The sequence below is a fragment of the Tasmannia lanceolata genome, unplaced genomic scaffold (genome assembly GCF_043159265.1).
Source record: "Tasmannia lanceolata isolate RefF3 unplaced genomic scaffold, GAP_Taslan_0.1 ptg000054l, whole genome shotgun sequence".
Taxonomy (NCBI): domain Eukaryota; kingdom Viridiplantae; phylum Streptophyta; class Magnoliopsida; order Canellales; family Winteraceae; genus Tasmannia; species Tasmannia lanceolata.
In genome coordinates, this window is record NW_027518731.1 from 3173430 (window position 1) to 3199953 (window position 26524).

At 37.8% G+C, this 26524-nt stretch overlaps 2 protein-coding genes across 2 annotated transcripts in view; one reads left to right on the forward strand and one right to left on the reverse strand.

Moving 5' to 3' along the window:
- The window catches only part of LOC143864718 (tetratricopeptide repeat (TPR)-containing protein), a 50360-nt gene extending 37355 nt beyond the window's left edge, over positions 1-13005 (forward strand). The window contains exons 11-19 of the mRNA XM_077375503.1: positions 1242-1360; positions 7056-7179; positions 7296-7367; positions 8455-8581; positions 8860-8974; positions 10588-10778; positions 10857-10972; positions 11233-11524; positions 12702-13005. Coding sequence (XP_077231618.1) covers positions 1242-1360; positions 7056-7179; positions 7296-7367; positions 8455-8581; positions 8860-8974; positions 10588-10778; positions 10857-10972; positions 11233-11499 — 1131 coding nt within the window. The 3' untranslated portion in view covers positions 11500-11524; positions 12702-13005. The remainder of the gene's footprint in view (positions 1-1241; positions 1361-7055; positions 7180-7295; positions 7368-8454; positions 8582-8859; positions 8975-10587; positions 10779-10856; positions 10973-11232; positions 11525-12701) is intronic.
- A 1433-nt stretch (positions 13006-14438) lies between these two features.
- Positions 14439-16694, reverse strand: LHCB5 (light harvesting complex of photosystem II 5). The gene is made up of 6 exons (XM_077375504.1): positions 16436-16694; positions 16156-16240; positions 16007-16057; positions 15627-15747; positions 15287-15421; positions 14439-14803 (listed from the first exon to the last, which is right to left on the reverse strand). Exons 1-6 carry the CDS (start codon positions 16656-16658, stop codon positions 14549-14551), a joined length of 870 nt encoding a protein of 289 aa, XP_077231619.1. The 5' UTR covers positions 16659-16694; the 3' UTR covers positions 14439-14548.
- Positions 16695-26524: the final 9830 nt, after the last annotated feature.

Sequence of the window (26524 nt, forward strand, 5' to 3'; positions counted from 1 at the left end):
TTATGTGTAAATAAAAAGATTGATAATTAAAATGTAGTTTAAGTTACATTGTCTTTCAGTCTAGATTTTTATAGACACTATGGTATCTAATCAATAAGTTGAGTTAGTTATCCAATGGATCATTAGTTCAAGTTACATATTGAACATAAATTGTTTCAGTAATACCAACTTATGTTCAAAAATATTATTAGACTAATTTCAAAAAAGAGTCCTCTGGTTGGACTATTCCAAAGTAAAGCCATCTATCGAGAGCTTGAATCAAAGTGTCCCACTTTTGAAAGGAATCTTTCAAAAAAATTTATAGTTTAAATGCTGTGACCTAAAGAGTCCCTCTCCTTGGATAAATGTCCAAAGTTCTGTGAACCAAAGAGTCCCACTTCTGGGAAGACTCTTCGCAAAGGTTCTATGATCAAATCTATGTAAATTACGGAGTGACTTGTTCTAGAAGACTCTTCCAAAAGGTTCCACAATCAAAGTTATGTCAATAGAAGAATCCCTCTTTTGGGAGAACTCTTCTCAAGGGTAATACAAAAATAACGTAGTTAGACAAAGAACCTATTTTCATAGTTGGGTGTATAATTTGATGATGCATACATTCCTGGTTTGGGTTGAGGCATCCTAATTTAAATTTCTCTGTCTTATTATTTTCAAATTTGAGCATTTCTTTATCTGCTTGGAGGCAAATACACTTGCTAGAGAAGGTATAATTAGATCAGAAGTTTCCATCGGGCAATCTTTGATATCCTGTATTGTGATACCCATATATGTATCAGATACAATAGGTGAGACATAACATTTTGCATATTCAAAATCCAAAACACGGTTATAAATACTGGTTTCGCATACCTTGAGATGAGGGTATGACATAAATAAATTAATTAGAAAATTTTCTGGATCTAAATTAGAAATGGAAACTAATATTATTGATTATAGTATCTACAAGATTCGCATTTTAAATAAAAAATCTATCAAACAAGAACTATAGTTCCAGTCATTAGAATCATGATAGTTAATTCCTAAAATGTATCCATGAATCATCCATTTCAAATATTAGTATTCAACCATGTTGGACATGATATATTGGGCCTTTAAAATCTGCACCTCATTAGAAGCCTGATAGTTAATTCCTAAAATGTATCCATGAATCATCCATTTCAAATATTAGTATTCAACCATGTTGGACATGATATGTTGGGCCTTTAAAATCTGCACCTTACTGATGATTGTATTACTTGACATAGGTTAGAATAAAGAAAAAGCTTTCAACAAGTGTTCTCTTTGAAAGGATCAAGGTCTTGGATGATCATCAGACTGATAATGTATTTTGTGGATTTAGACCAATTGCAATTGCATCAGATTTGTGAGTATTGCTTTCTTCCTGTAATATTTTCTATCACAACATTTTGGGTTTTGTATCATATAAAAGTACACCTCTAATTCTTGAGGAAGGTTTAGCTTGATGAATGCTATGTATTGTTTTGCTATATTATGATTTTCTAGTTTACTCATTGAATTTAAATCTTTCATTTGATCTTGTGTCAACCAGGCCATCTTTTAAAATGAGAGAAGCCGGCATCTCTACAAAAAGAGTCTTAGGCATGAATAGTACCTTGGCTAGTAATGATTCGTCTCATGTTTAAACACTTATTGCCAATTATTGATTTGTCCGAGTTGACTTGGTTTGGACCTACCGAGTCAGTCAAGAATCTCTTTTGGCTCTTCCAAGTCAGTAAAGAAACTTCTCGCGCCAATCATTGAATTGCACGAGTCAACTTGGTTTTACCTTGGGCCAAGGTTTTAAATTTCAGTTTCGGTTTCGGTTGGCACGAAAATGGAAACATTTTGGTTTCGGTGGAAATCTTGTAAAATCATGAAAACATGTGGAAACATATGCAAATGAAGAAATTTTAAGAAGAATTTTGGGAAATGATAGAATAAGCACAAATACATAAAAACCATCACATATGCATTTAAGTCATCCATAATGGCTTGATCACATCGAACACCTACTGACATGCGTTGTTGCACATGTTTGGAACAGTAAAGTCAATAAAGAAATACAACATAATGAAATATAAGAAAGTACAAATATCAGTCTCCCTTCGAAGGAACCCGACTCGATGTCATTGCCACACAGAGTTATGAGGTATTATTGGTCCCATGCTGATATGACATCCCATGCATAAGATACGGTTACTTTGATGTGGAGTTCAATAATGTTGCCTACCAAAGAACACCTACTGAAATGCGTTGTTGCACATGTTTGGAACAGTAAAGTCAATAAAGAAGTACAACATAATGAAATATAAGCCTTTTAAAAAAAATATAATGAAATATAAGAAAGTACAAATATCAGTCTCCCTTCCAAGGATCCCGACTCTATCATTGCCACACAGAGTTACGAGGTATTATTGGTCCCATGCTGATATGACATCCCATGCATAAGATATGGTTACTTTGATATGGAGTTCAATAATGTTGCCTACCAAATATCATTCTCTACATTAATGAGACGAAATAATATTCAACGTAAACCATTCAAAAATAAAATAAAATTCAAAGTAAAATTGCTTACAGAAAAACGTTTCCCCTTTCAGTGCATAGTCTAGACTCACTATTTAGTCCTTGACTCACTATTTGTATGATCCTTAGGTTTTGAAATTTGAAATTCCTGCGACTCTTCACATTGAAATGAAAAGTGGGCCCACCTTCGATTAAGCTAGGGTAAATTCACAAAACAAGTTGACAAAGATTAAAAATCTTAAATGTTTCCTATAGGATTGGAAAAAGTAGTAAAAAAATGTGTTTCTTTGATTTGCAATGTTTTTCGATTTACAGCGTATTCAAGCATGATTTTTTTGTTTGTTTTGAGAAAAAATATCTTTCTCAACTCAACTCAACAAAGCCTTTGTCCCAAACTAGTTGGGGTCGGCTAAATGAATCCTTTAGAAAAATTTCATGAAGAATGTGAAAGGAATCTATGCGGCTCTAATCCTGGCTCAAGTCGGGTTCTTCTACGTGGACCATTTTCTTCCATTCTATCCTATCCAAGGTCATGTTCTCTGTTATGTTCCTAGCTATCAAGTCTTTCCTCACTGTTTCTACCCAAGTCGTTTTCGGTCTGCCCCTATCTATTTTTACTCCATCAATTTGGCACGAGTCGCCTCTTCTCATCGGAGCATCCAAAGGCCTACGCTGGATATGTCCAAACCATCTTAAGCAGTGCTCTCTCATCTTCTCATCAATTGGTGCCACCCCCACCTTTTTACGGACGTCTTCATTTTTAATTCTATCTAACCTTGTGTGGCCGCACATCCATCTAAGCATTCGCATCTCCGCTACGCTCATCTTATACACATGCTGCTTCTTGGTGGCCCAACATTCTGAGCCGTATAGTACACTGGCCTCACAGCTGTCTTATAAAACTTTCCCTTCAACTTGACAGGGATTTTACAGTCGCACAGAACTCCTGAGGCAAGCTTCGACTTCATCCAACCTGCTCTTATTCTATGGTTAACATTCTCTTCAATCTCTCATTCCTTACGTAGAATTGAACCAAGATAGCGAAAAACTGTGATCGCCTGAAGAAAAGACATTTCATCCTAGCAAGTATGTGCGTCCTCTGTCGGCAACATGAGGAGACGTTTGATCATCTTATGCTGCACTGCCCATATTCATACCATCTGTGGGTAAGAGCGGTAGGTATTTTCGGTATATGTTGGGTATGTCCCGAAACTATTAGCTCTCTTCTCCTTCTGGTCCCTTTAGTGACACAGGTAAAGCATTATGGTCGACCTTTTCCTACGCCATAACTTGGAATATCTGGAAGGAACATAACAGACGGATATTTGAGGAAAAAAGTAGCTTCTGATCGCCTGGCATCGGACATTAAAGTGGAATTAGTCTCATGGACAAAGACTAAGAAACGAATTTCGTATGGGATGGGAGATCTTATAAGGAATTGGTGGTCAGTTATATGGGACAGAACAATCAGAGCCAAGCCTAAACCTAAATGGGTACTACCACTACTGGGGTGGCTGAAACTTAACTTTGACGGCTGCTCCCTCGATAATCCAGGGAGGGCTGGTATAGGGGAGTCATTAAAAATTCTAGCGCATCGATGGTTATGACATTTTCCGGACCGGCTGGTATCTGTGACGCAAACGAAGCGGAAATCAGGGCTCTCCTCTTCGGATTACGGTGGGCAATCGAGAACAACCAACGTCCCTTAATTGTTGAAGGTGACTCTACAAATGCCGTAGCCTGGGCCTCTGGTTCCTCAAAAGGACTTTGGACGCTACATGAATTGGTTGTGGAAATATTGGATCTGATAAGTGTGCTTGATCCGCGGATTGAACATCGTAGGCAATCGGCGAATGAGGTGGCTGATAGCCTAGCAAAGGCTGGAGCCCAAAGGGAAGAAATAGAAATAGCATTTTTTCTGTAAGCCCGCTTCAGGGCATCTACTATGAAATAGTATTTGTAACCTTTTGGGGACGCCTTGTCCCAACCATATTATAATAAATGATCATTTTTCAACAAAAAAAGAAGAAGATAGCGAAAGATATCCCTCTTAGGTACCTCCTGTCCAGTCATATTTACTACATCATCATCCCGCCTCTTTACATTACTAAAGTTGCCTTCCATATATTATGTCTTAGTCTTACTCAGTCTAAAACCTTTGGATTCCAAAGTAGTTCTTCATAACTCTAACTTAGCATTTACCCCTGCTTTGGTTTCGTCGATCAATACTATGTCATCTGCAACTAACATACACCACGGAACCTCATCCTGGATACCCTCCGTAAGCTCATCCATAACTAGCGTAAAAAGATAAGGGCTTAGAGCTAATCCTTGGTGCAGTCCTATTGTAACTGGAAACTCACTAGACGTGCTATCCGTGGTTCTGACACTAGTTACTGCTCCATCGTACATGTCCTTAATCACATCAACATATTTAGTAGGCACTTTTTTTCCTTTTTAGGACCCACCACATAACATTCCTGGGAACCTTATCATACGCTTTCTCCAAATCAATGAAAACCATATGAAGGTCCTTTTTATTTTCTCTAAATCTCTCCTTTAACCACCTAATTAAGAAGATAGCTTCCATACGATATAAATTATAACATCTTTCCATTTTTTATTGTTCCGTCCATTTCGGTCTAACTTCAAAAATTTCGGAAATTTTAGTCGAATTTCGGGAATTTCGGTCGGGAATAATGACGCGGAAGGAATTCATTGAGATTTGTTTTGGTGGGGATGGAATCGGAAACAATTCTGTTGTTTTGTGGAAATTTAAAAACATGCCTTGGGCAAGTTCTAGTATGAGTAGGAGTTTCAAACACTGATTTCTTCTTTAATAAGGGTCTTGGTGGAGCCATCATTTTCGTTTTTTTTAATGGTGAGCCGTCATTTTCGTTAAAATATCTTTTAGAGGTTCTTGTGTGGAAAAATGTACTAAAGGTCTCATGTTTGCTGAAATCAATAGTGATTGCTCAAGTGACAACAATCGTAAAATATGTTGTGGGTTAATTTGTTCAGGGTTGGTTTTATTGCTGATTTGTAGTACTTGTCCCTTCATCAAATTTCTAGATTTTATTTTTTCACTTGGTAATCTAGTCTGGAAATAAACCAATACTGGAATCTTGGACTATTTATGTGATATCATATGAAAAAGAATAGGATGAAATGTGTTGAAAACTAAGGGATCTCTATTCTCTCAAAACAAGATCAAAATTGATGTGCAGCCAACGACGAGATGGGATGAAAGAAACACGAAAACACAAAGCAAAAAAAAAATAAATTGCGAGATTTATGTGGTTTGGCGGTGTACCTACGAATACGGGAGAAGAAAGTTTTTTTTTTTAATTTCCTCCCACCTTGACAGTTGTATGTACGCCCACCCCCCCCCCCCCCCCCCCCCCCCCCCCCCCCCCCCAACCACCACCACACACACACACACACACACTCACTTGTATTGACCAGCTTGGTTGCGTGGTGGTTTTGTATTGTGCTCCCTTTTTCTTAATATAATTCTCCATCTTTCAAGAAGAAAAAAAAAACAGGAGGAGAGTTTTATTATTTCGATTAGGGTTGCAAACCCTCGTTTCTATCTTTTCTCTTAACCAAGAAAAACACCTCCAAAAGAGCTCACGCCGGTAAGCGTAATAGGTGGCTTATATATTGATGCAACTATATCAAGAATTACCGAAATAGCCTTATAGAGTAAACTGAAATACTCGTGTATGCGCTGCACACATTAGACCGTCAGGGTGATGGATCACTGCCGGAAAGGGGTGTTCTGGATATTTCTTTTGGTAGATTTTTTTTCGAATGGCAAAAGCTTCAATAAAAAACCAAAAGAAGACTGAGATGGTCAAATACAGCGGAAGAAGAGGATAAAAAAAATACACAAATATAGAAAAGGCCTGCCAAAAGGAGAGAAGAAAAAACTCCAAGAGGGAGGAAGTCAAACAGCTCCAAGCCCTCCTTGGAGACCCCTGCCCTGGCTAGCCTATCAACTTCTCTCCATTGGCAGATCGCCTAACATGCTGGATCCGTCGAATCTCCCACTCGATCTTAAATCTCGTCAAAGAGCAGGGCAAATCTCCACGGATAGGCATGAGAACCCGTTATCCAATGGATGACATTCAAGGAGTCACCTTCCACCACCATTTTGTCCATGGTATCTCTCTCTAGTAGTTTAATGCCCTGATATACTGCTCGCACCTCCGCCTCACTAGAGTCTGTGATCCCTATGAGAATTGAAAACACCCATCTTACTGTCCCCAACTCATCCCTTAGAACACCACCAATTCCCGCTGGGCTCGGGTTCCCAAAACTGGAACCATCGAAGTTAAGCTTTAAGAGGCCTTGAGCAGGAGGCTCCCACTCCTGCACTATATTGGGCCTTTGCTCTGAGCCTTTGCCGCATGGATGGGTGGGACTGAAAATTTTCCTTACTACAGTTCATGTATAATGTATAGTTTTTGGTATAATTCTCATCTGCAACACATTGATTGATGGTGTGAGGTCTTGTTCTTTTGCTATAGGCTCAAAGCTGCAAGAGCAAAGAAGTTGCTTCGAAAAAGGGCAGCTATGAAGGAAGAAAGAAAGGCTGCAATACTGGCCGCTGGGCTGGACTGGCGAAGTGATGATTCGGATGACGAGACTCCGGTAAAGCAATCATATTTGATGACTTGCTAAATCCTCTTTTATTTTTCCTTGTACCTCTTATGGTTCTGACTTCTGACATGACACCCTTCATATGGTTTCCTGGCGGACATTATTAGCGGAAAGGACCAAGAGAACCTCCCTTGCCAAATCTTCTAAAGGAAGAGAAGCATTATCGGATTATTTTAGATGTTAGTATTCTTTTCCTCTGATGTACTATCTCTAATTCTTTTGATTGTTATGTGCATTCTTTTTTGTTGAACTGCAGCTCCATATGCCAAGAATTAGTTTGTGACTTTCACATCAATTATTATTTGCCATATCGGTTTTTAATAAGGTCAACATAGTCTTATAAATCTGGGAAGTGATAAAATTCTATCTCTCTAATCGTTCGTGAACTAATGAAATCTATTGATCTTTCATGAATGATTTGAACGTTATTGATTACTCTCATCAATAACATTATTTGGCCTTTTGGCAGTTGCCAAGATGGAAGATCTTTCAAAACATCTACAGACACCAAAATAGGTTAAAATATTCTAATAGTTTATTCCAAACTCTGCAGCTTGCAAACTGTTCTTAGACATGGCCGGACTTCAGTTTGGGACATGGAAAGAATGCATCTGAAATGGGGTTCCTGGAAATTCCTACCTGCGCTTGCATCTTTACAATTGTATTAGAATGTCAAAAATATTTTATTATATGAATATTACTTCATATAATTATAATGTATCAGAAAATTTGATTCATAAACAGAAATATGCTAAAACTATAGAAATTATGGCAAAAAACAAGATAAGTTTTGGGTTTCATGTATTGGTTGACTGTCTTGGTCGCCCTCTCATTCTTTTTAATAAAAGTTTTACCACCATTCAAAATAAAAAAAAGTTTTGGATTTCACTTATCAGCTTAAGTATTTGTTCAACACCGATAGGATATCAAAACTGAAAATAAGAAGATCAGTACTATAACTGGATGCCTTGTCAGTTCACATAACCCAGTTTTGTCCTGGATGGAAACTCTGATAGTTTTATGTATTCTTGTTATGTAGCTTTTGATAATCTGATATCCAACCATTCTATTAACCCAGTGCGTTCATTAAGAAAATAAAAAATAAAAAATGAATACATAAAGTTAACCAAAGCCCGAGTTACCATATCTAATAGTATGGGATATTTTGAACTTGTTACTGGAAATTAAATTTTCATTTCAGTTCACCTGTATGTCTATAAACGAAACCTATGTGTGACTTCTCTCTTCATTGTATATCATCTGTAGTTATGCAAGGCATTGGCATCCTTGAGGCGATATTGGGAAGCATTAGAGATTATTAATAACACTTTGAGATTGGGATACAACTCACTTTCTGTTGAGAAGAAAGAGGAGCTCCGATCGCTTGGTGCTCGTAAGTATGGATCTCTATGGCTTTATTTTCTGTTATCTTTCTTTTTTCAACATTGACAGGGAATTAGAAATTACTGCTGTTTTTTTAAGTGAAACTCTATAAGCTCAAAAGCTTCATAAATTTCAAAAGCAACCTTTCTTTTAATTGAAGAACAAACTATGGTGTCTGTTGTTTTTGCTGGCAAGTAAACTAACTGTATGTTTTATTTTTTATTTTTTTCTCTTATTTTTTTTTGTTCCCAAAACTATCATAATTTTTCCTCTCTTATTAATCCACAGAAATATCATACAACACTACCGATCCGACACATGGATATGACTGTGCACGGTACATAGTTCAGCAGCATCCTTACAATTTGGCTGCTTGGAATTGTTACTATGAAGTGGTTTCGAGGTAGGTACATTGTTCTTTTAGAATTGGCATACACCATATGTGTTACCCAGTTGGTTTAAACAATGGCGCTATCATGCAATCAGTTGCCCCTTCTGAAAAATTATTTTCTGTGATTCTAGAAATTTCTGTCAATTTGAGTATGCGTTTGAACTTTTAACTGTGATTTTTAACAATTTATGAAGATCTCGCACATGAAAAACATTCATATTTACCCACCATGACCTGGAGTGTACAAAATGCAAAATTTGGTTAGATTCTCCTTTTTGCAGTTTCATATTTAGGTTTAAATTTCTACTAACTATTTACCTCTGAAATTATTTATTATACCAATGATGTAAATGTTGACTTTCCTGTTTTTATTGATTTTTTTTCTTCAAGCGAATAATTAATTAACTAAGAAAAGGAAGACAAGCTATGACAATAAGGAAAAAGGAAAAACAGCAAAAAGGAAAAAAAATACAAATTCAGTATTCACCCCTTTTCCACCTTGAATATCATAGTTTGCTAGTGTACCCAGTATCTTAAGTCACTTATAGATGAGTACAAGCGGTCACATCCATGGAAGATCCAAGGGATTCAATATCCTGAAATAATGTTGATAAATTCCAAGGAAGTTGTGGGTATTTTCTGTTGTATCTCCTCTCATTATTCTTTACAATAGCAACCTCAACTCCCGAATTAAATATCCCGAATTAACAATTTTTTCGTACAGCAAAATTTGTTGATAGTTGAGACACATTTGATCTCTGAGTTAGAATGGTCATCCAATATTTTCTTGCAATTCAGTTGAAATTTGTTTAATGAAAAGATTGAAAATAAAAAAATCACTATTTAGTCCTCTCATTTTAATGGAAAATTTTGCAGCTGTCTCTCAAAGTAAAGACAATTTTCTTCATCATATGTTTGCATTGGAACCATATTCTCATCTCTTTCGTTATGCTTCGTTTTTTTTTTCTGCAAATATTTTCTATTTACTGTCTGACTGTTATGTTTCTATTATGGTGTCCTACATCTGTTTCTATATTTAGCTATTAAGTCTTTTGAATTAACAGCTGTGTATGGCCCTTAAGTTATCAAGAATTATGATACTCATACATATTATGGCGAATCATAGTTGTCAACCCGTGATTCGACCGGTGACTTGACTTCTTAATTTTATGACTCGTGACTCATAAGAGTTTTTGACAAGAACAGAAATTTAGTTAGAAAAAATATAATTATATATCAAAAGATGAAGCATGTAAAAAATAAAACCCAATAGCACATAGATAAAGCACTAAGCTAAAAATATAAATAACTATATGCTTGTAACTTGCATGCACAAAAATATTTAAGTTCTAAGTTCCAATTTCAAAGTTCTCAACCATCAAAATAAGAAAGCCGAGGCCCAAGGACTTGACTCGACTCAACTCGTAAGAATCTTATTTTTTCGAGTCGACTCCCAACAACTCGTTTGAGTCACCAGACGACTTGGACAAGACTTCAGGCGAGTCACCCGTGTGACTCGCCTAAAAATCCCAGCGACTCGACTCGTACGATTCGTAAGAGTTTGACAACTACGTGGTGAATATTGATTCTAATATAACTAAAAATATTTGGTCTCGCCATTGTAGATTGGAGAACAGGTTATCAAAGCATGGTAAGTTTTTGCATCGTATGAGGGTGAGATACACAGATTGTGTGCCCCCTATGATCATTACTGGCCACCAGCTTACTATGATTTGCCAGCATCAAGCGGCGGCTAAGGAGTATCTAGAAGCTTATAAAGTGCAGCCAGAGAATCCATTGGTCAATCTCTGCGTGGGTATGAAATTTTTAGACTCAATTGTTGCTTTCTTTCACAATTGGATCTTGCAGATTAATATCATTTCCCATTCTGCAGGCACGGCTTTAATCAACTTAGCTCTTGGATTTAGAGTTCAGAACAAACAACACCAGTGTGTTGTACAAGGCTTTGCTTTCCTGTACAATTATCTACGTCTTTGCCAAAACAGTCAGGTTTGGATATTCATTGAAATGTTGGAAGATATTTTACTATAATTAGAAAGGATTAAACACTAGATAATGGAATTACCCCTTATTTCTTGAAACAATGAAAATACTTCATCAATATTCTAGTTAGTTTAATGTTATTTTCTTCTTTTATTGAACCCGTAGATGGTAAAAGCTCTCTCTCTCTCTCTGTTTGTGGGAATGGAATTTAGGTCAAGTTATATTAATATCTGTATTATTTCAAGTAATGTTGGCGTGCTGTGCAGGAAGCCCTGTATAACGTAGCCCGGGCATATCATCATGTTGGCCTCGTTACTCTGGCAGTTACATATTATGAAAAGGTCCTTGCAGTTTGTGAGAAGGATTATCCCATCCCAAAGCTTCCTAATGAGGCTTCAAGTGTTCCAGAAAGTCAGAACCCAGGTTACTGCAGCCTTCACAAGGAGGCTGCATACAATCTACACTTAATCTACAAAAAGAGCGGAGCTATTGATATTGCTAGGCAGATCTTGAAAGATTACTGCAATCCTTGAGGATACCCAGTTTTAGCATTTAAAGGTATGTTCCAAACATATGAATGGCTTAGTTCTATGCTTTTGTTTCCCCTGTGATAAAATTGATGGAAGTCTCTTATTGTTGGTGAGACCACAGAAATATAGAACTGCTCTTTAACAAACCCTAAATTCGGGAATCTACTTGAAACTTTCCTTTTTTTACAGGCAGATAGATTCATTCCTTAGCGTCATATAGAATAAGAAAAACACGTAAAAAGCCTAAGCGATCAAGCCTTGATGCCTAGGGGATCAACAGTAGGTAGGGGAAGCACGAATGGACATGACATTGTGAAAGTAAGGCACGTGGAACAGAATTCTTCATTTAGCTATTAAATATGGTAGACTTAAATCTCTGTGTCCTGCAACATAAAATACCTATGTTGCATCAGTACGGGTACGAGTCTTTGAATCCAACATTGGTTATCATGTGTCGAATTCGGCAAGCCTCAAGAAGAACTATTCGTGGATTCACCAAATTACTCAAATCAATTTTCAGATTCTAACTTTTTACCTAATAATATGGTTATAACGACTAGTATATTGAAAATTTTATAGATTAACTTGATATAATATTGTATTTCCATTTAAGGAACTTACTATTAGGATGGGAAAAACTCTAGACATTCGATAATTGTAAAGTTGTGTGGTATACAGAAAAATGTATAGAAACGTTCTAGAAGTGTCTCAGGGAATCATGCAGTATTGGAATTAGAGATGGTATTTGATGTGAAGGCCATGCTGCCTTGCCTTGCCTCAGAGATGCGAAGATGTGCATGTGATAATTCATGTCTTAGAGAATCATGAAGGACATGCTGTCTTGCCTCAACCCCCAAAGAAAAAAAATGAAAGAATCAATTGAATTGAATACCAAGAATGTGCAATGAATCGCATCTCATAGCCCCAGCACATCTTGGAGGTCCTTCCATGTCCAAAACTTATTATTTCTCTCAAAACCATGGTTTTAAATTTCCACCGAAACTGACATGAAAAGACCGAAAATATTTTTGTTTCCATCCCCACAGAAACCGAAACGACCAAAATGCATAACCAAAATCATGTGTAATGGCGGTATACTATATTAGTATGTATTACATAATACCTGATGACTTAACTTTAGAGATTTTTGGTGTGAATTTTTAAATTTCCACCGAAACTGACACGAATTGTTTTTTTTTTTATAGGAATATGGGGAAAGTTCCCATCATGCAACAGCGGTTCTGCCTGACCCTACTCAAAGCATGCATATTATGTCAGAAAAGACTTGGTGTGAAGCCTTGGAGACAACGTACCCGGGACTAGGGTGAGCTGAGGGGGGGGGGGGGGGGGGGGGCAGCGTAAGCGAGCGAATGTGTGTAATAGTGGTATACTATATTAGTATGTATTGCATAGCTATATTTATATGAATTGCATAATTGCATGCAAATTGTGGTGCATGTATTATTTATAAATATTCATATGAATTACATGTGAAATTTGGTGTGAATATACCTGATGACTTAACTTTAGAGATTTTTGGTGCAAATATTTTTTGTTTTCGACAATCTTAGAAATTTGTCGCTATTTTAAGCTAAACAATAAAAACCTGACCCGAGCCGAATTGACCTGAGAATCTATGTCAGGTAGATCGGGTTTATACCTGACCTACTCGACATGAGTTGCAACCCTATAATGCTAGAAATGTCTTTTGAGAATCATGAAGTATTGGAATCAAAGATGTGTCTGACGCTGGTACTGTCTATTTAGAATAATCCATGTAACATGGTTAAATACATATAGCTGTGACACAAAACATTCGATATTTTCTCTATATATTATGTCACATCAGTACATTTTGAGTGTGTCCTCCACCACTGGAAGGATCAAAACTTAAAATGACCTTGAGGAACCATGATCCCTCCACAACTGAATGATCAGCATCTCTTGTGATAATCTGGTTGGTAATAACGAGAAAATTTTGTAGGAAATACAACATTAATTCTACCCTTGGGGCAGATTTACATTATATAAAGTGCCCGTGAGAAGTTACCCAAATACAGAAACAGGATATTTAGTAAAAACAGGTCCTATAGTTGGTTTTCTATAACACTTCCCCTCAAAATTGCTGCTGAAGAAATCATTGGACATTAGCTTGAAAAAGGAAAATTAATGTTGTCTAGTCATTGTGTTGGTGAAAAAACTGCTAAACTGTGTTCTCAGAATGGAGATGGTAGGGGTCGATCCCGAGATTACACGTTTGGAAAGGTCCCTGTAAATAAAACTTAACTGCGGTGGTTCAAGTTCCTTTTTTCATGTGTAACCAAACAATGGAAAAACATGCAATTTTGGAAAAAAAAAAAAATTCTTCTCCAATCCCTCGATTCAAATGCTCCTAAGTTTTATTTAAAAATTCCTAATAAAGTGAGAATGTTCTACACCATTGGATTTCATCCGAGTACATCTTACACAGACAGCATATAATTTCCTCCTTGCACATGACTAGAAAGAGATCAATCAATATGAAAAGAAAGACAAAATAGCAAAAAATATAATGAAGTAAGTACCATCTTATACAAGTAATTTTTCAGTAATTATCAAATACCTTGTAGATATAAATTCCATTTCTATGCTCTGCCTAGTAAATACCTTATAGATATAAATTTTCTTTAAGGCTCCGTCGAAAGTAAAAATGGATGTAAAATGAACATAAAACAAATTTTACTTTCATTTTTACGTCGAAAGGAACAGAGCCTAACTGGTAAATATCTTATAAATTTAATTTTCTTAGCAATAAAGGCACATTCTTTTGCATAAATAACACTCACGAATTAGGATATGTCGTTTACTTGTTCATTTTTAGTTAATGTTATATACTTGCATGAACTTACCAGTGTAATTAGAAAGTAAATGAGATCATTAAAATGCTCAAGAAGCTCTGAAAGTACTCAACAAGTGTGCATAAAAATCACTAAAAGAGCTCTATAAAAACCAGACATCATTCAAAGATCTCATTCAATTTACAGGACAAGGGTCTTGTTGAGACTGATTAGAATTACAGGGTGGGAGCTCGTTCGCCCGAAATGACAGTGAGCAAATTGTTTCCGAAGGGGTCACTGAGATGCTTTGCAAGGTTTTCTACCGGACCTTCGCCTGTAACATAAGCCTGGATGAAGAAACCCAGCATGGAGAACATAGCTAGCCTTCCATTCTTAATCTCCTTCACCTTCAACAATGCTGCCTGGTCAGGGTCATTCGCCAGTCCCAACGGATCAAAGGGCCCACCCGGATGAAGCTTGTTCTCCAAATTCTACACAAACACACAATCAAAGCTTTGTTATTACCATTGATATTGTTATTGTTGCTGCTACTGTTATTTTATTTGTAATTATATAATCGATTTATGTTATGCTCATGTCTTGAATTCTCTATCCTATATATTCGTATAATGTTATATTGGATTCTGAAGCAAAATATAAGGATATTTTTGTCAACAGATGAACCACGTAAATCTCGTGTTCTTATGGGTGCAACTCGGGTTGATTTTTGGGAATTCGTGTTGAGCTTTTACCATATAATCGGATCGGGTTCGAGTTCACTCCAATATATTTTTTTTAAGCAAAAGCTCAACCCAACCCGACCCAAGTTGCACCATTGCTGCTCAACTAATAATTATTGCGTATTTTGTGTTTTGTGAGCTGATATGATCAATAATTTTGTGATGCATCAGCTGATATAACCAATAAACTGGTGATCTAAATGATTATTATGAATGAATGGAGAGTGTGATTACCAGGCCATTGGTGAGTCTGTAATATTCAGCACCGCCGAGGAGAACTACTTCGGCAATCACGGCGGCTATGAGATTGATCGGAATGTTCTTTCCAAAATAATTCAGTGTATTCCCATCGAGGAGAAGTGCTCCCGTCTGCATTTTGTACAAATTACAAAATTTTCAGGGTAATCAAGATATAAAAACCAATAAAAATGGAAATATGCATTCTCTTAAGACTCCCTACTAGCCCCTGAAAATTATTTTTTCCAAGTAAATTTTTATTTTCGATAGATTCAAATGAAATGGCCCATAGGTGGAAGGTTAGCATTTTTCTCGAAACATCGATTAGATCGCACACCTTGAACCAGACGGCTTCTGGGCCGCACGATGCACCGAATTTGTTGAAGGCCTCCGGGATTATAAAACCGGCAGCCCCGAGCATGGCCCACCGTCCATGGATGAGCTCGTAAGCTTGATATCTGTAAGCAGGTCAGTAAGAGTCTCAGTGGTGGGAAGGGTATTTTGGTCATCTCGATCATGAAAATGACCAGAATCCCGTTGGGTTGGATAAATGAGTTTTGTTTGGGTCTTTGATATTGAGTACATGTAGGATTCAAACTTTGGAAAAGACCAAAATGCCCTTGTTATTTAGTTTCCTTTTAGAATAGATGTTGGGTCTTTGTACAGCAGCCATAATAAATGAAAAAAGGTTGAGAAAGAGAGGAGGTTGAGCCCTACTTGGTGAAATCTGCTGGTTTCTTGCTGAGGCGAAAGGGATCATAGCCATAACTGCAAGAGAAAAACATGAGCAGGCCGGTTTGTCATAATCAAATTTATGCAATTTCGCATAGCATAAGTTAGCATAGCATGAAGATAGTGTGTCTTACTCTCCGGGAACTTCTCCGGTGAGGTACTCGGGGATTTCCGATGGGTCCAAGAGGCCGGAAGGCAAGTAAATTCTTCTATCTGGACCTGTAACAACCATGTATCAAAATTAGAGCAACTGGTGTCTCTTCTGTTTGAAAAGCACCTTCCCATGGCACCTGATCTAACCGTTAGATCGGGCCAGATCGCATTTCAACGGTTTAGATCACTTTTGGAGTCTTATCTAACCCCTTAACATTCAGATTGCACCCGCTTGGAAATAGATAAATAAAATTGACTTACCATACCACTTGGCGAGCTCTTCATCCACCGGAGACGCAACGGGCTTTGATTTGGGAGGGGCCGCCTTCTTCTTGGAGAAGAGGGCGACGGTCTTGAAGGTTGCGGGGTTGGACGGGGACGGAGGAGCCACTCGGGAGGAGGCGCTCGTAAAATTGAGGGGGCTTCCGAGCATTTCCGAGACGCCTAATGTGGCCGGAGCCTTTGCTGCGGCAAGAGAGGCCATGGGGATTGGATTTACCGGAGAAAGTATGAGGAGGGGAGTGTGGAGAGGGATAGACTAAATGGTTGATGTGGTGGCTGTGGTGGTGCCAAGTAGGATAGAGGTTTTGAGGATTCTGATTGGTTGGTTTTCGGAACTCGTAATCTTGTAGAAGGATCTCATTGGGTTGGTTCACTTGACGTGGCAGATGATGGTGCTGACGTGGATGGATCCTCTCCTCTAGGTTAATTTCGTTTGGATAAAACCAACGTAGAAATAGGAGATTTTGGTCCTATTTATGAAATGACGTAAACGACCCCTCGTCCCGTAATATCAGCCAACTTATCCTGAGAATAACTCAGGATTGAGTTTCGCAGCGTAGAGTTTCTAAATGTACAAAATAAAAAAGGGCAATCAAGAGGGTCAAAACATAGAGAAAGCGTTCTTGCGCTCTACAGTAGGGAGCTTAACTTCGCTTTAGTGGTTTATAAATCCTTCCATTGGTTCGTACAGCAGGTTCCCTTTGAAACACGTAGCGGGTTCACAAGAAAGGAACCAATGGGTAAAGTGCAGTTAAGCTCCCTACGTTGCAGCGCATGAACGCTTTTCTCCAAAACATAATATAGCATTGACCTTAGGTCAAGACATAATATAGTATTGGATTCGCCACAACGAGCTCTACATCATATCAACTGCCAAATCATCACTTAAAAGGCCCGCCTAAAAACCCTACTAATCCTGGGATTAACTAAGGGTTTTGCTAACGAGTGCCCTAAGGGCACCTGTTAAGCATCATTTAATTGCCTTTGGATCTTGAATTTACACATACTTTGAGAAAAAAAAATCTCAAAACATGGGTAAAATCTTAAAAGTATGTGTAAATTCAAGATCCCAATGGCAATTAAATGATGTTTCACAGGTGCCCTTAGGGCACACGTTAGCAAAACCCATTAACTAAAGATCAAGTTTTGCGGCGAAGAGTTTTGAAACATACCAAATCGAAAAAAGGCAATTAAGAGGGTCAAACCTTCGAACGGCCAATCTTTTGATTAGATCAAGACATAATATGCTATTGGATTCACCTCTACGAGATTTACATCATATCAATGACCAAATCATCATTTAAAAAGGCCCGATGAGCTCTACATCAGTAAATTCGGAGGAAAATATGTGCATGGAATTCAGAAGCATAGAATTTACATAAACATAAAGATTCTTCACTTATATGTCTGGTTCTATCATACCTTGCCTATACAGTGTAGCCTAGAGCACTTCATCTTCAGGGTTTCAACAGAACCCGTCAAAATCATGGCACCAATTGCAACAGAAATCAAGGTTTGTTAAAAGGAAGTTAAGATCATATGCGTAAATTAATGAATCATGGCACCAATTGCAACTCCACCCTTTATGCATCTGTGTGTGCTGTGCATATACATACGCTATTATATAATACTAAAGGTTTCAAGACTCACATTTTAGTTCAGAGTTCAAACTCACTTCATCTTCTCCACTTATCAATCTCCCTTGAAGTTGTTTTTATCAGTGTTTTTGTAATTATGACTAGTTCATCAATCAGGACGCCGATCTGATCCCTGTAAAAAGAAAATTCAGAGGGATAAAAAATTTCATTTAGATAGGGAATTAATGAATAAAATGGTGATAATGGTGACAATGACAATGGCATAAATGATAACCAATAACACATAACAAAACATTAGCAACTATATTACCAATGCACAAAACCCATTTCTGCCCATATATTTCACTAGACAGTTCTGATCATATTAACTAAGATGAAACAGACTATGCATTAGAAATGATTAACTGATAATCAAATGTTATCAGATGTTTTATTGCTTCATGTGACATTTGGTATTTCTCTGTCTAGTGAAACAGTGAGGAAAGACTTGAGGGCTAGGAACATAACAGAGAACATGACCTTAGATAGGATAGAATGGAAGAAAATGATCCATGTAGACGAACCCAATTAGTATCAAGAGTAGACTTAGTCAATTTGAGCTGGGTAGATCCTTTCACCTTCTTCATGAAAATTTCTAAAGGATTCATTAGCCGACCCCAACTAGTTTGGGACAATGGCTTAGTTGAGTTGAGTTGAGTTGAGTTGAGAAGAGTTACATCACGGAAGAGTGAAACTGGAGTATGGCCGGTTTCTGGCATCCATTTACAGCATATGGGAGATCAAGAAAAAGTGAAAAACCAATCCAAGATCAGAGCTCGAATGTTTAGTATATGTTCTAAAAGTATAGGAAGTTAATGGGTTGTGTGTAAAGAACTCTCTCAGATGCTAGTGCAGAGCAATAAGTTGGGAAAGCTACTCTGGTAAGTTCTAGAAAAACAAGATATGGGATGGCCTGGACGGGTGAATGGCCAAGCTAAGCTACCAAACTTAAAAAGCGTTTTAACTTCATGGGTCAATCCAAATTCATCCAAAACAGAGCCATAAAGTTTTAAGAATTGAGGTTTTAGAAGTTTGAGATTTTAATGGGGTACGTATGGAAAGTTGAGAGTGCAGTCAGATACTTGAGAAGAGAAATGAGTATAGCTAAGTTCTAAAATTGTAAGTCAAAGAGGTTCGATAATGGGAAACGAGTGCAAAAACCCCTCCCTTGTGCGTGCGCGCGCGCGCGCGTGTGTGTGTGTGTGTGTGTGTGTGTGTGTGTGTGTGTGTGTATGTGTGTGTGTGTGTGTGTGTGTGTGTGACTGTTATTTAAGGAGCTAAGATTTGCTTCATTAGCTTCACATCAATAATGAATCTCAATTTCCTTGTTAAATATTTCTTTAATGGCTGATTATTACTGACCTTTGACTATGACTTCAGATGGACAAATGGGGTTGTGGATGCGGCAGTCTAGAAGAAAAGAGATTGTTCCATTATTTCTAGGTGGGGAAAACTTATTAAAGGCTTGCTTGTATGAGACTTAAAAGCTAGATGACATCAACTAGCATAAGAACCTCACCATTATGCAAAGAACAAAATATAAGGATGTCAACAAATTTACTCACTGCGAAGGCAGCTTCTGTACATCATGAAATATCCTTCCCACGATCGAGTACCTATGATTCTCATCGTATGCAACACCCCTTCCAATGCCATAGCCAAATCCTAAACCAATCCCGCATCCGGTGCCCATTCCAAATCTGAATTGTAAGCCCGGAATGCCAGGACCTAAACCCACACCTGATGCCAAACAATACAAAGTCAGTTAGACATCCACTCTGCTTATTCAACTTTTTTTTTTTTTTGGAAAGGTAAAAAAAGGTAACACCTAGAAGATTCATATTAAAACAAAATACATGTTGAGTGAATCCCAGAACCGGTTTGCTATCATATGTTCAGTATCTTATTTTTGTTGATTAGGGCATGAATATTCATTCATGATTATCCTGCTCTCCCTCATATGTACATCAGATTATAAAGCTTACTTGTATGGTAAGGTATACACCTAAACTCATGAAATATTTGCTTGATTTATTTGTTTGGCTACTAAGCATGTCCATTTGTACCTTAGTTACTAGAAGTGGTAGGAAGTGAAAGTGGGAGCAGCAACAATAGTGGAGTTTAACATACCTTGGTTCCTGAAGAATCAAGGAATCACAAGATTCCAATGTTGAATTTTCAGTAAGTTTCCCTTGGGCCCTGAAGCATCAAGGAATCACTAGATTCTAAAGTGAAATTGTCATTAAATTTCCAGAACATCATTTATAATAGGTAACCAGGCCTAAACAAGCAGATGTGGTGCATCAATTAAACACCATCACAGACAATTATTTAGGTGATGGCTTTCAAGATTAGTCTCATCTAAACACCTCAAAGATATATTTAGAACCAAGAAAAGCATTTCCAATCTATGATTATGTAGCTCAATGAAAAATAAAACCAAAGCACAAGCAACTGAGAAGTAGATCTCTCAGTTGAAATTAAACTTAATACACTAACTTTAATTTATACTAGGTCTATCCTTTTTATAATCAGAAGTGTAATGATAAAATAGGGTACAAAGACTACCAACACTGACCCTTATGCTGTGTTTATGTCCCACACAAAAAAAAGGGGGAAGCTTGACTATTAGCTAAACTATCAACCAAGAAATTTTCTTCCTGAAGAGCTGCACTACCCTATCATTCCCCAATCCATCTAACATGTCAAAGTTTTCAGAAAAAGAGTCATCAATTTCCCCATTTCCTAGATTTATATACATTCTCCTCTGGTCGATTCCTAAGATTTAGTTCATGGAAAATTGGTCTATACAGACTGAAACACTGGAAAAGGCTTGGAATTGGATGTAACATTTTGCATTGAGGAGTATACCTTAAGTTTTTGAGACGAGAGCTCTCCATTTTTGTGGTTGCACGACTTCAAGGCATCAACCGACAATATAGTTTCTATTCGATTTTTCTACACTTTTGTCAATTCATAATCAATACAACCAACATCAGTGTCAGAGCCCACTGGATTATTGCCCACTATAGCATATCTGTATATTCACATGATATAAAATGTACCAACTTACACACACACACACACACACGATCCAATAGCTTAGCTCATTTTCATGTACCAACTTACAAACACACATGATCCAATAGCTTAGCTCATTTTCTAGTACACCCACGCACGCACAATGCTCGACTAACTACCCTTCTGCATCCATAACAAAACTCTCTCTCTCTCTCTCTCTCTCTCTCTCTCTCTCTCTCTCTCTCTCTCTCTCTCACACACACACACACACACACACACACACACACACTGCTCGCTACCAACTACCCTTCTGCATCCATAACAAAACTCTCAAGGTGTCAATACACTGATAATGACAAACTTGGTTGATATGACTAGGTTCTTGGGATATCCATTCGTTATCAGAAGCAGTAGAAAGTAGAGCCGGAGCATGAACAAAAAGTAGTAAAGAAGATGTTTAAGACCTGAAGAACTGGGAATTATGCGATTCTGAGTTGCTATCATTGTATGAAGATTCATGAGAATATATGATATTGTCATAAAAAGTAATTTACCCACACACTGCCAAGATTATTTATCCCAAAATTCTCCACATGGATGAAGCCAAACGGGTCATAATTCCCACAACCTACCCAATTAGGAGTGGGTTACAATGATCACTGTTATAAATCACTGGAGAGAGTATGAAACACAAAATTCCCTAGCTCAACAAAACAATACATACATGGACGTCGTCTACAAGAAATAACATACGAAAATTACCTTCAAAGCCAAAAAGGCCTCAGATGTTACTACTACCTAAAGTAACTTGGGCATGGGCATGTGTGTCAGTACAACACTTCAACTTTAAGGGGCTGTTTGGATACGTGGATTTTAGAGTGGTGTAAAATTCTGGATTCTACAGTCCATTATCCTGGATTTTAAGTAAGAAATCCAGGTTTTAGAAATCTCTCCCCCATCCTGAGATTTCTAAAGCCTGGAAACATGGGACGATCTCCTACTCTCTCACTCGACACATATGTGTAGAGAGTTCTCTACACACTAGCTTAAAATACAGTGGGGGGCCACATTGTTTGGGTGATCCAAGCCATCAATTTTAAAGGCCCTCACATAGATAGGGTGTCTACAAAAAATAAGATCCATAGGATCATCCCAACCCTACGATTTGTGGAGGTAAAATGGATGTCTTTAAACCTTCACAAATTAGTCCATTTTTTGTGTCCACAGTTCGAATGGTTAGGATGATCCTCTGGATCTGATTTTTTGTGGACACCCTATCTATGTGAGGGCCTTAAAAATGAATGGTTTGGATCACCCAAATAATGTGGCCCCCACTGTATTTTAAGTTAGAGTGTAGATAACTTATCTACACATGTGTGTAGGAACCGTTTTCTCATATATATATATATATATATATATATATATAGGGAATTGCTAGCGTCCATCGAAAAAGGCATTTCGTGGCTGGTCTGTTTCATTTCGGACCAGCCACCTCGTGAATGGAGAGATGTGTACATGCATTTCAGACCATATATAGTGAAATTATATGGTGTGCATGTGTACCGCCCACATCATCAAACCAATTGCATGAACCATATTCTCATAGACCCATTTGAGAGGATCTTCTACCCTCTCCTAATATGTGGTGATCACTAACATATAACACACTTAACAACCCTTATCCCTGCCTTACGTAGGTTTTTTTTTTTTTTTTTTTTGAAAAGGTAACGAAATTTTATTAGAGTAAAATATGCAAGTGCTAGGAACAAGACGTCCCCGAAAACACCGCGAGGATACAAAGGGCAACAAGTGCTCTGGTAAGATTACAAAGATTGATCCCCCACCAAGACCCCGCTTCCGATAATGGTATTTGTGCGGTCCGCCCCAGCCTTAGCCACTCCGATTCGAAGCCCATGCGATAACATTGGTAGAGTCACCTTCCACTATCAGCGGCCCCTAACTGTGATCTTCATACCATTTTAAACCAAACAGCAGTGCCATTGTCTCAGCTTCGTTCGCATCGCAAATCCCAGCTGGACCTGAATCCCTACCTTATGTAGTCCTTAGCATGTTTAAAGCCTCAGACTCTATTCAAGAAAATCTTTTGACCTGTCATGTTATATCCCTTTTTCCTCTAATGGCGTGAAGACTGTTATCACATATGATATATCACATCCAATGTTTCCATCTTCATCTTAACCCCTAACAAAGTGATGCAATCCTGGTAGGGATCACAGCGAAACCACAGGATGAAAAGCGAATTAGTCTTGGATGAGGTAGGAAATACTTTGGCAAATCTAGTAAAACATTAGATTTCTCCAAATATATTCAAAAACTGAAACAAACAATGAAACAATGAAGCAAACCACGATCAATACGTGCTTAGATCCTTAGTAGGATATTAAGAGATCAAGCCAAAGAAAATTCACACGAGATCCTACTCAAACTCAAAAGCATAAAGCCAAATTTCCATTCAATAATTCAAGAAAGTCCCTTACAATGATTTCATAACATCTATTTATAGTAAAAGAAACCCTAAAAGCTAACTTAAGCCCTAAGCAACTAATCTCAACCATTCATCTAAGGTAAGCTAAATAAAAGTTAAAACTTACCTAAAATAGTAATCCCGTAATAGGCATATACCATATCCGTAAAATGCCCGCTCAAATCACATCCAAATTGCCTAATTTTGGGCTTGTTGCATAGGTAATTGAACTAATAATACCAATTACTGGGCCGGGCAGCCTCCAAAATGCCCGCAGCCGGCTCCCAAGCCAAAAGCTAGGCCGGGCAGCCTCCAAATCAACGCTCTCTCTCCATCCCCATCTTCTTTTTTTCTTTTCTCCCTTTTTCTCTCTTCAGAATCAAGAAGAAAAACGTAAAAATTGGTTCTTTGGATTGATCTTATATAATTATAAGACCTATTCGTTTTTGGCAATTGATTGTAAGTACTTGGACCCAATTGAAAACCAATTATTGGACTCAATAATTGGATTTGGACTCACAATTGATTTTCATAATCTTAAACGATCCGTTTATTTTAGATTGTGGCAACCAATTGTGCCCCAAACCGATTATTGGACTCAAATTTACATTTAGGGCACATGCTTTGCTAGCATGAAGTTTTTTTCTGGGAGAGGGAAAGAATGAAGAGAGGGAAAGAAATGCATGAAAAACGGGGAAACGAAAAACTCTATCGAAAATATGATTGACTTTTTCCTTGTTTTTTAGCCAAATCTCACCTTCTACTCATTCGTGCCTTCTCAAGTCTCTCCTTCGCCCACCTACACTACCCATCTCATGGTTGCCGGACATGGCTAAAAAAATTGATGGTTGCTAGACATGGCCTTAATTTCGAGTCCAATGATCAGTTCGGGGGCTCTCAACCGATTGTCACATTCTAAAAGGGACAGGCCCTTGTCAAGGTAATTTTAATGACAATTCACCTAAATTGCTCATTAAAAGCTACAGAGACACTGGCCCAAAGATTATTCCTTGTGTGTAAAGCTACATTAACTGGTTCATCGCTTGTTTTGGATTCGTGTTCATGGTAAGCAACTATTATGCCGTCCTCATTCTTGGCTGGGCTTCTTTTGTTCTTTTATATTTACCAAGATTGGTGTAGTATTCCACATTGTATGTGAAATGATACTTCTACCTGCTATTCACTATTTTCTTTGTTCTTTTAGCGAATGTATTACCCTTTTTCTTGAGATTGTTTCACCTCCGTGCGACTAGGTGTGTCGCCCAAGAATCAGCCTAGTGAAGGGCAGAAATGAAAAATAAAAAAATAAAAAATACATGCTTAATTTTCCATATCACCCCTTCACAAAAAGGTGAGAGGCCGATTCTTGGACAAAGCATTTAGTCGCGATGGAGGTGAAATAACCTCTTTTTTCTTGCCTTTTTATGGTAATGACTTCATTTTTAGGGATATACAAATATCATTGCCAACCTTGTATTTAGGTCCTCAAATCCCTTAATACACACATGGGAGGTGAGAACTAGATATTCATAGGTAAATTATAAGAATTGGCAATTCAAAAGAAGGCAAAATTGGCCATTGGTTTGAAATTTAACCCTTAGAGTAGGGGTGTTTTGTCTCACATTGGAAGCCTATTTCACCCAAAAAGGTTTGGCATCCTTTCTTCTCTTTTGACCTTCTTGTTTTTAGGGAAGCATATTAATTTCAAACTTCCTAAATCCTTCTTTGGGAGTAAACAATGGGAGGTGTAAAGAGGCAAGAAATGAGTTTTATAATTATAAGGGGTTTGCTAGGGAATTTCGCACAAAGGCATTTCGCCGCTGACTTTTGCACGAGAGAACAACCACAGTCTCACTTTTCATCAGATTTTGTCTTATTCATTTAATGCAACTGGCTGTTCTCTTATGCAAAAGTCAGCAATGAAATGCCTATCTGCAAAACTCCCTAGCAAATACCTAATTATAAATTAGGATACTAAGATTTATTAAGTGAACTCCTAACAATCAATATTATGTATGTAATCACGAGCAGTGATTTGTTGGAACATCAAGAGGAAAACTACAGTCTTTGTCCAATGCGGAAACGGATATCCATCCATTGGATCAAGACATGCAAAAAAATCGAAGCTTCAGCTTCTCTTGATGAAACCCTAACTGTTAGAATATGTGTGTGAGATCCAACGGTTGGATTGGATTAAGACCTCACCGTTGGATCATCTTAGAGGTAGATTGGGTAAGTTGGCTAAATGAAGCAACTAAATAAATTAGCCAAGAGGCAAGCAAGAGAGATTAGGAAAGTAGATTTGAGTAGGATTATTTCCTTTTATAATTATCTTAATTCCATTCTATGTTTATCATGTAAGTGCTCTATATAACCACACCTTGAGGTTATTCTAAAGGATCCAAGACATCCAAGATTAGTGAAATTCTCTGGAACTTAACATGGTATCAGAGCAAGCGATCCCCTTGGCCTGAGCAAAACCCTAGAAATTCTGTTCTCCGGCGGACGGCAGATCTAGCCGTCCGCCCGGCCCCATTAGATCTAGGAAACCATTGTTTCCTGCTGCAAACTTCAACCTCTTTTCCATGTGTACATCTTTCTTAGACCCGCCTACAAATACCTTGTGGCGTCTCACGCCCATCTCTTCTCTTCCTCCCAGACCAAGCTCCCTTTGTCTTCACTTTGTTTCCCTGTTCTTCTTGTAAAACTGTAGCAACGAGGCACGTTAGGCTGCAGCCCATCCTTCTTGGTGGTGCTATCTTTGTTGGCTTTGGTATTGTGGGCATGAGAACTCACCATCGACATTACTATTGCCGGCAATGGAATCCGGCATAGGTTTCGGAGTGCCGTTCTTGGTCATGCCCAAACCTTTCCTAACCGAGGAAAAGAAAGTAAATGAGCCCTTTGGTGAAGAAGGCATTTAAT

Bases quoted from the DNA above. Each gene is read 5' to 3' on its own strand.
- LHCB5 (XM_077375504.1), bottom strand. From the start codon at position 16,658: ATGGCCTCTCTTGCCGCAGCAAAGGCTCCGGCCACATTAGGCGTCTCG. The intron at 16,058-16,155 runs GTAAGACACACT...TTTCTCTTGCAG, and splicing joins ACCGGAGAAGTTCCCGGAGA to TTATGGCTATGATCCCTTTC. The intron at 14,804-15,286 runs GTAATCACACTC...GTGTTTGTGTAG, and splicing joins ACAGACTCACCAATGGCCTG to AATTTGGAGAACAAGCTTCA.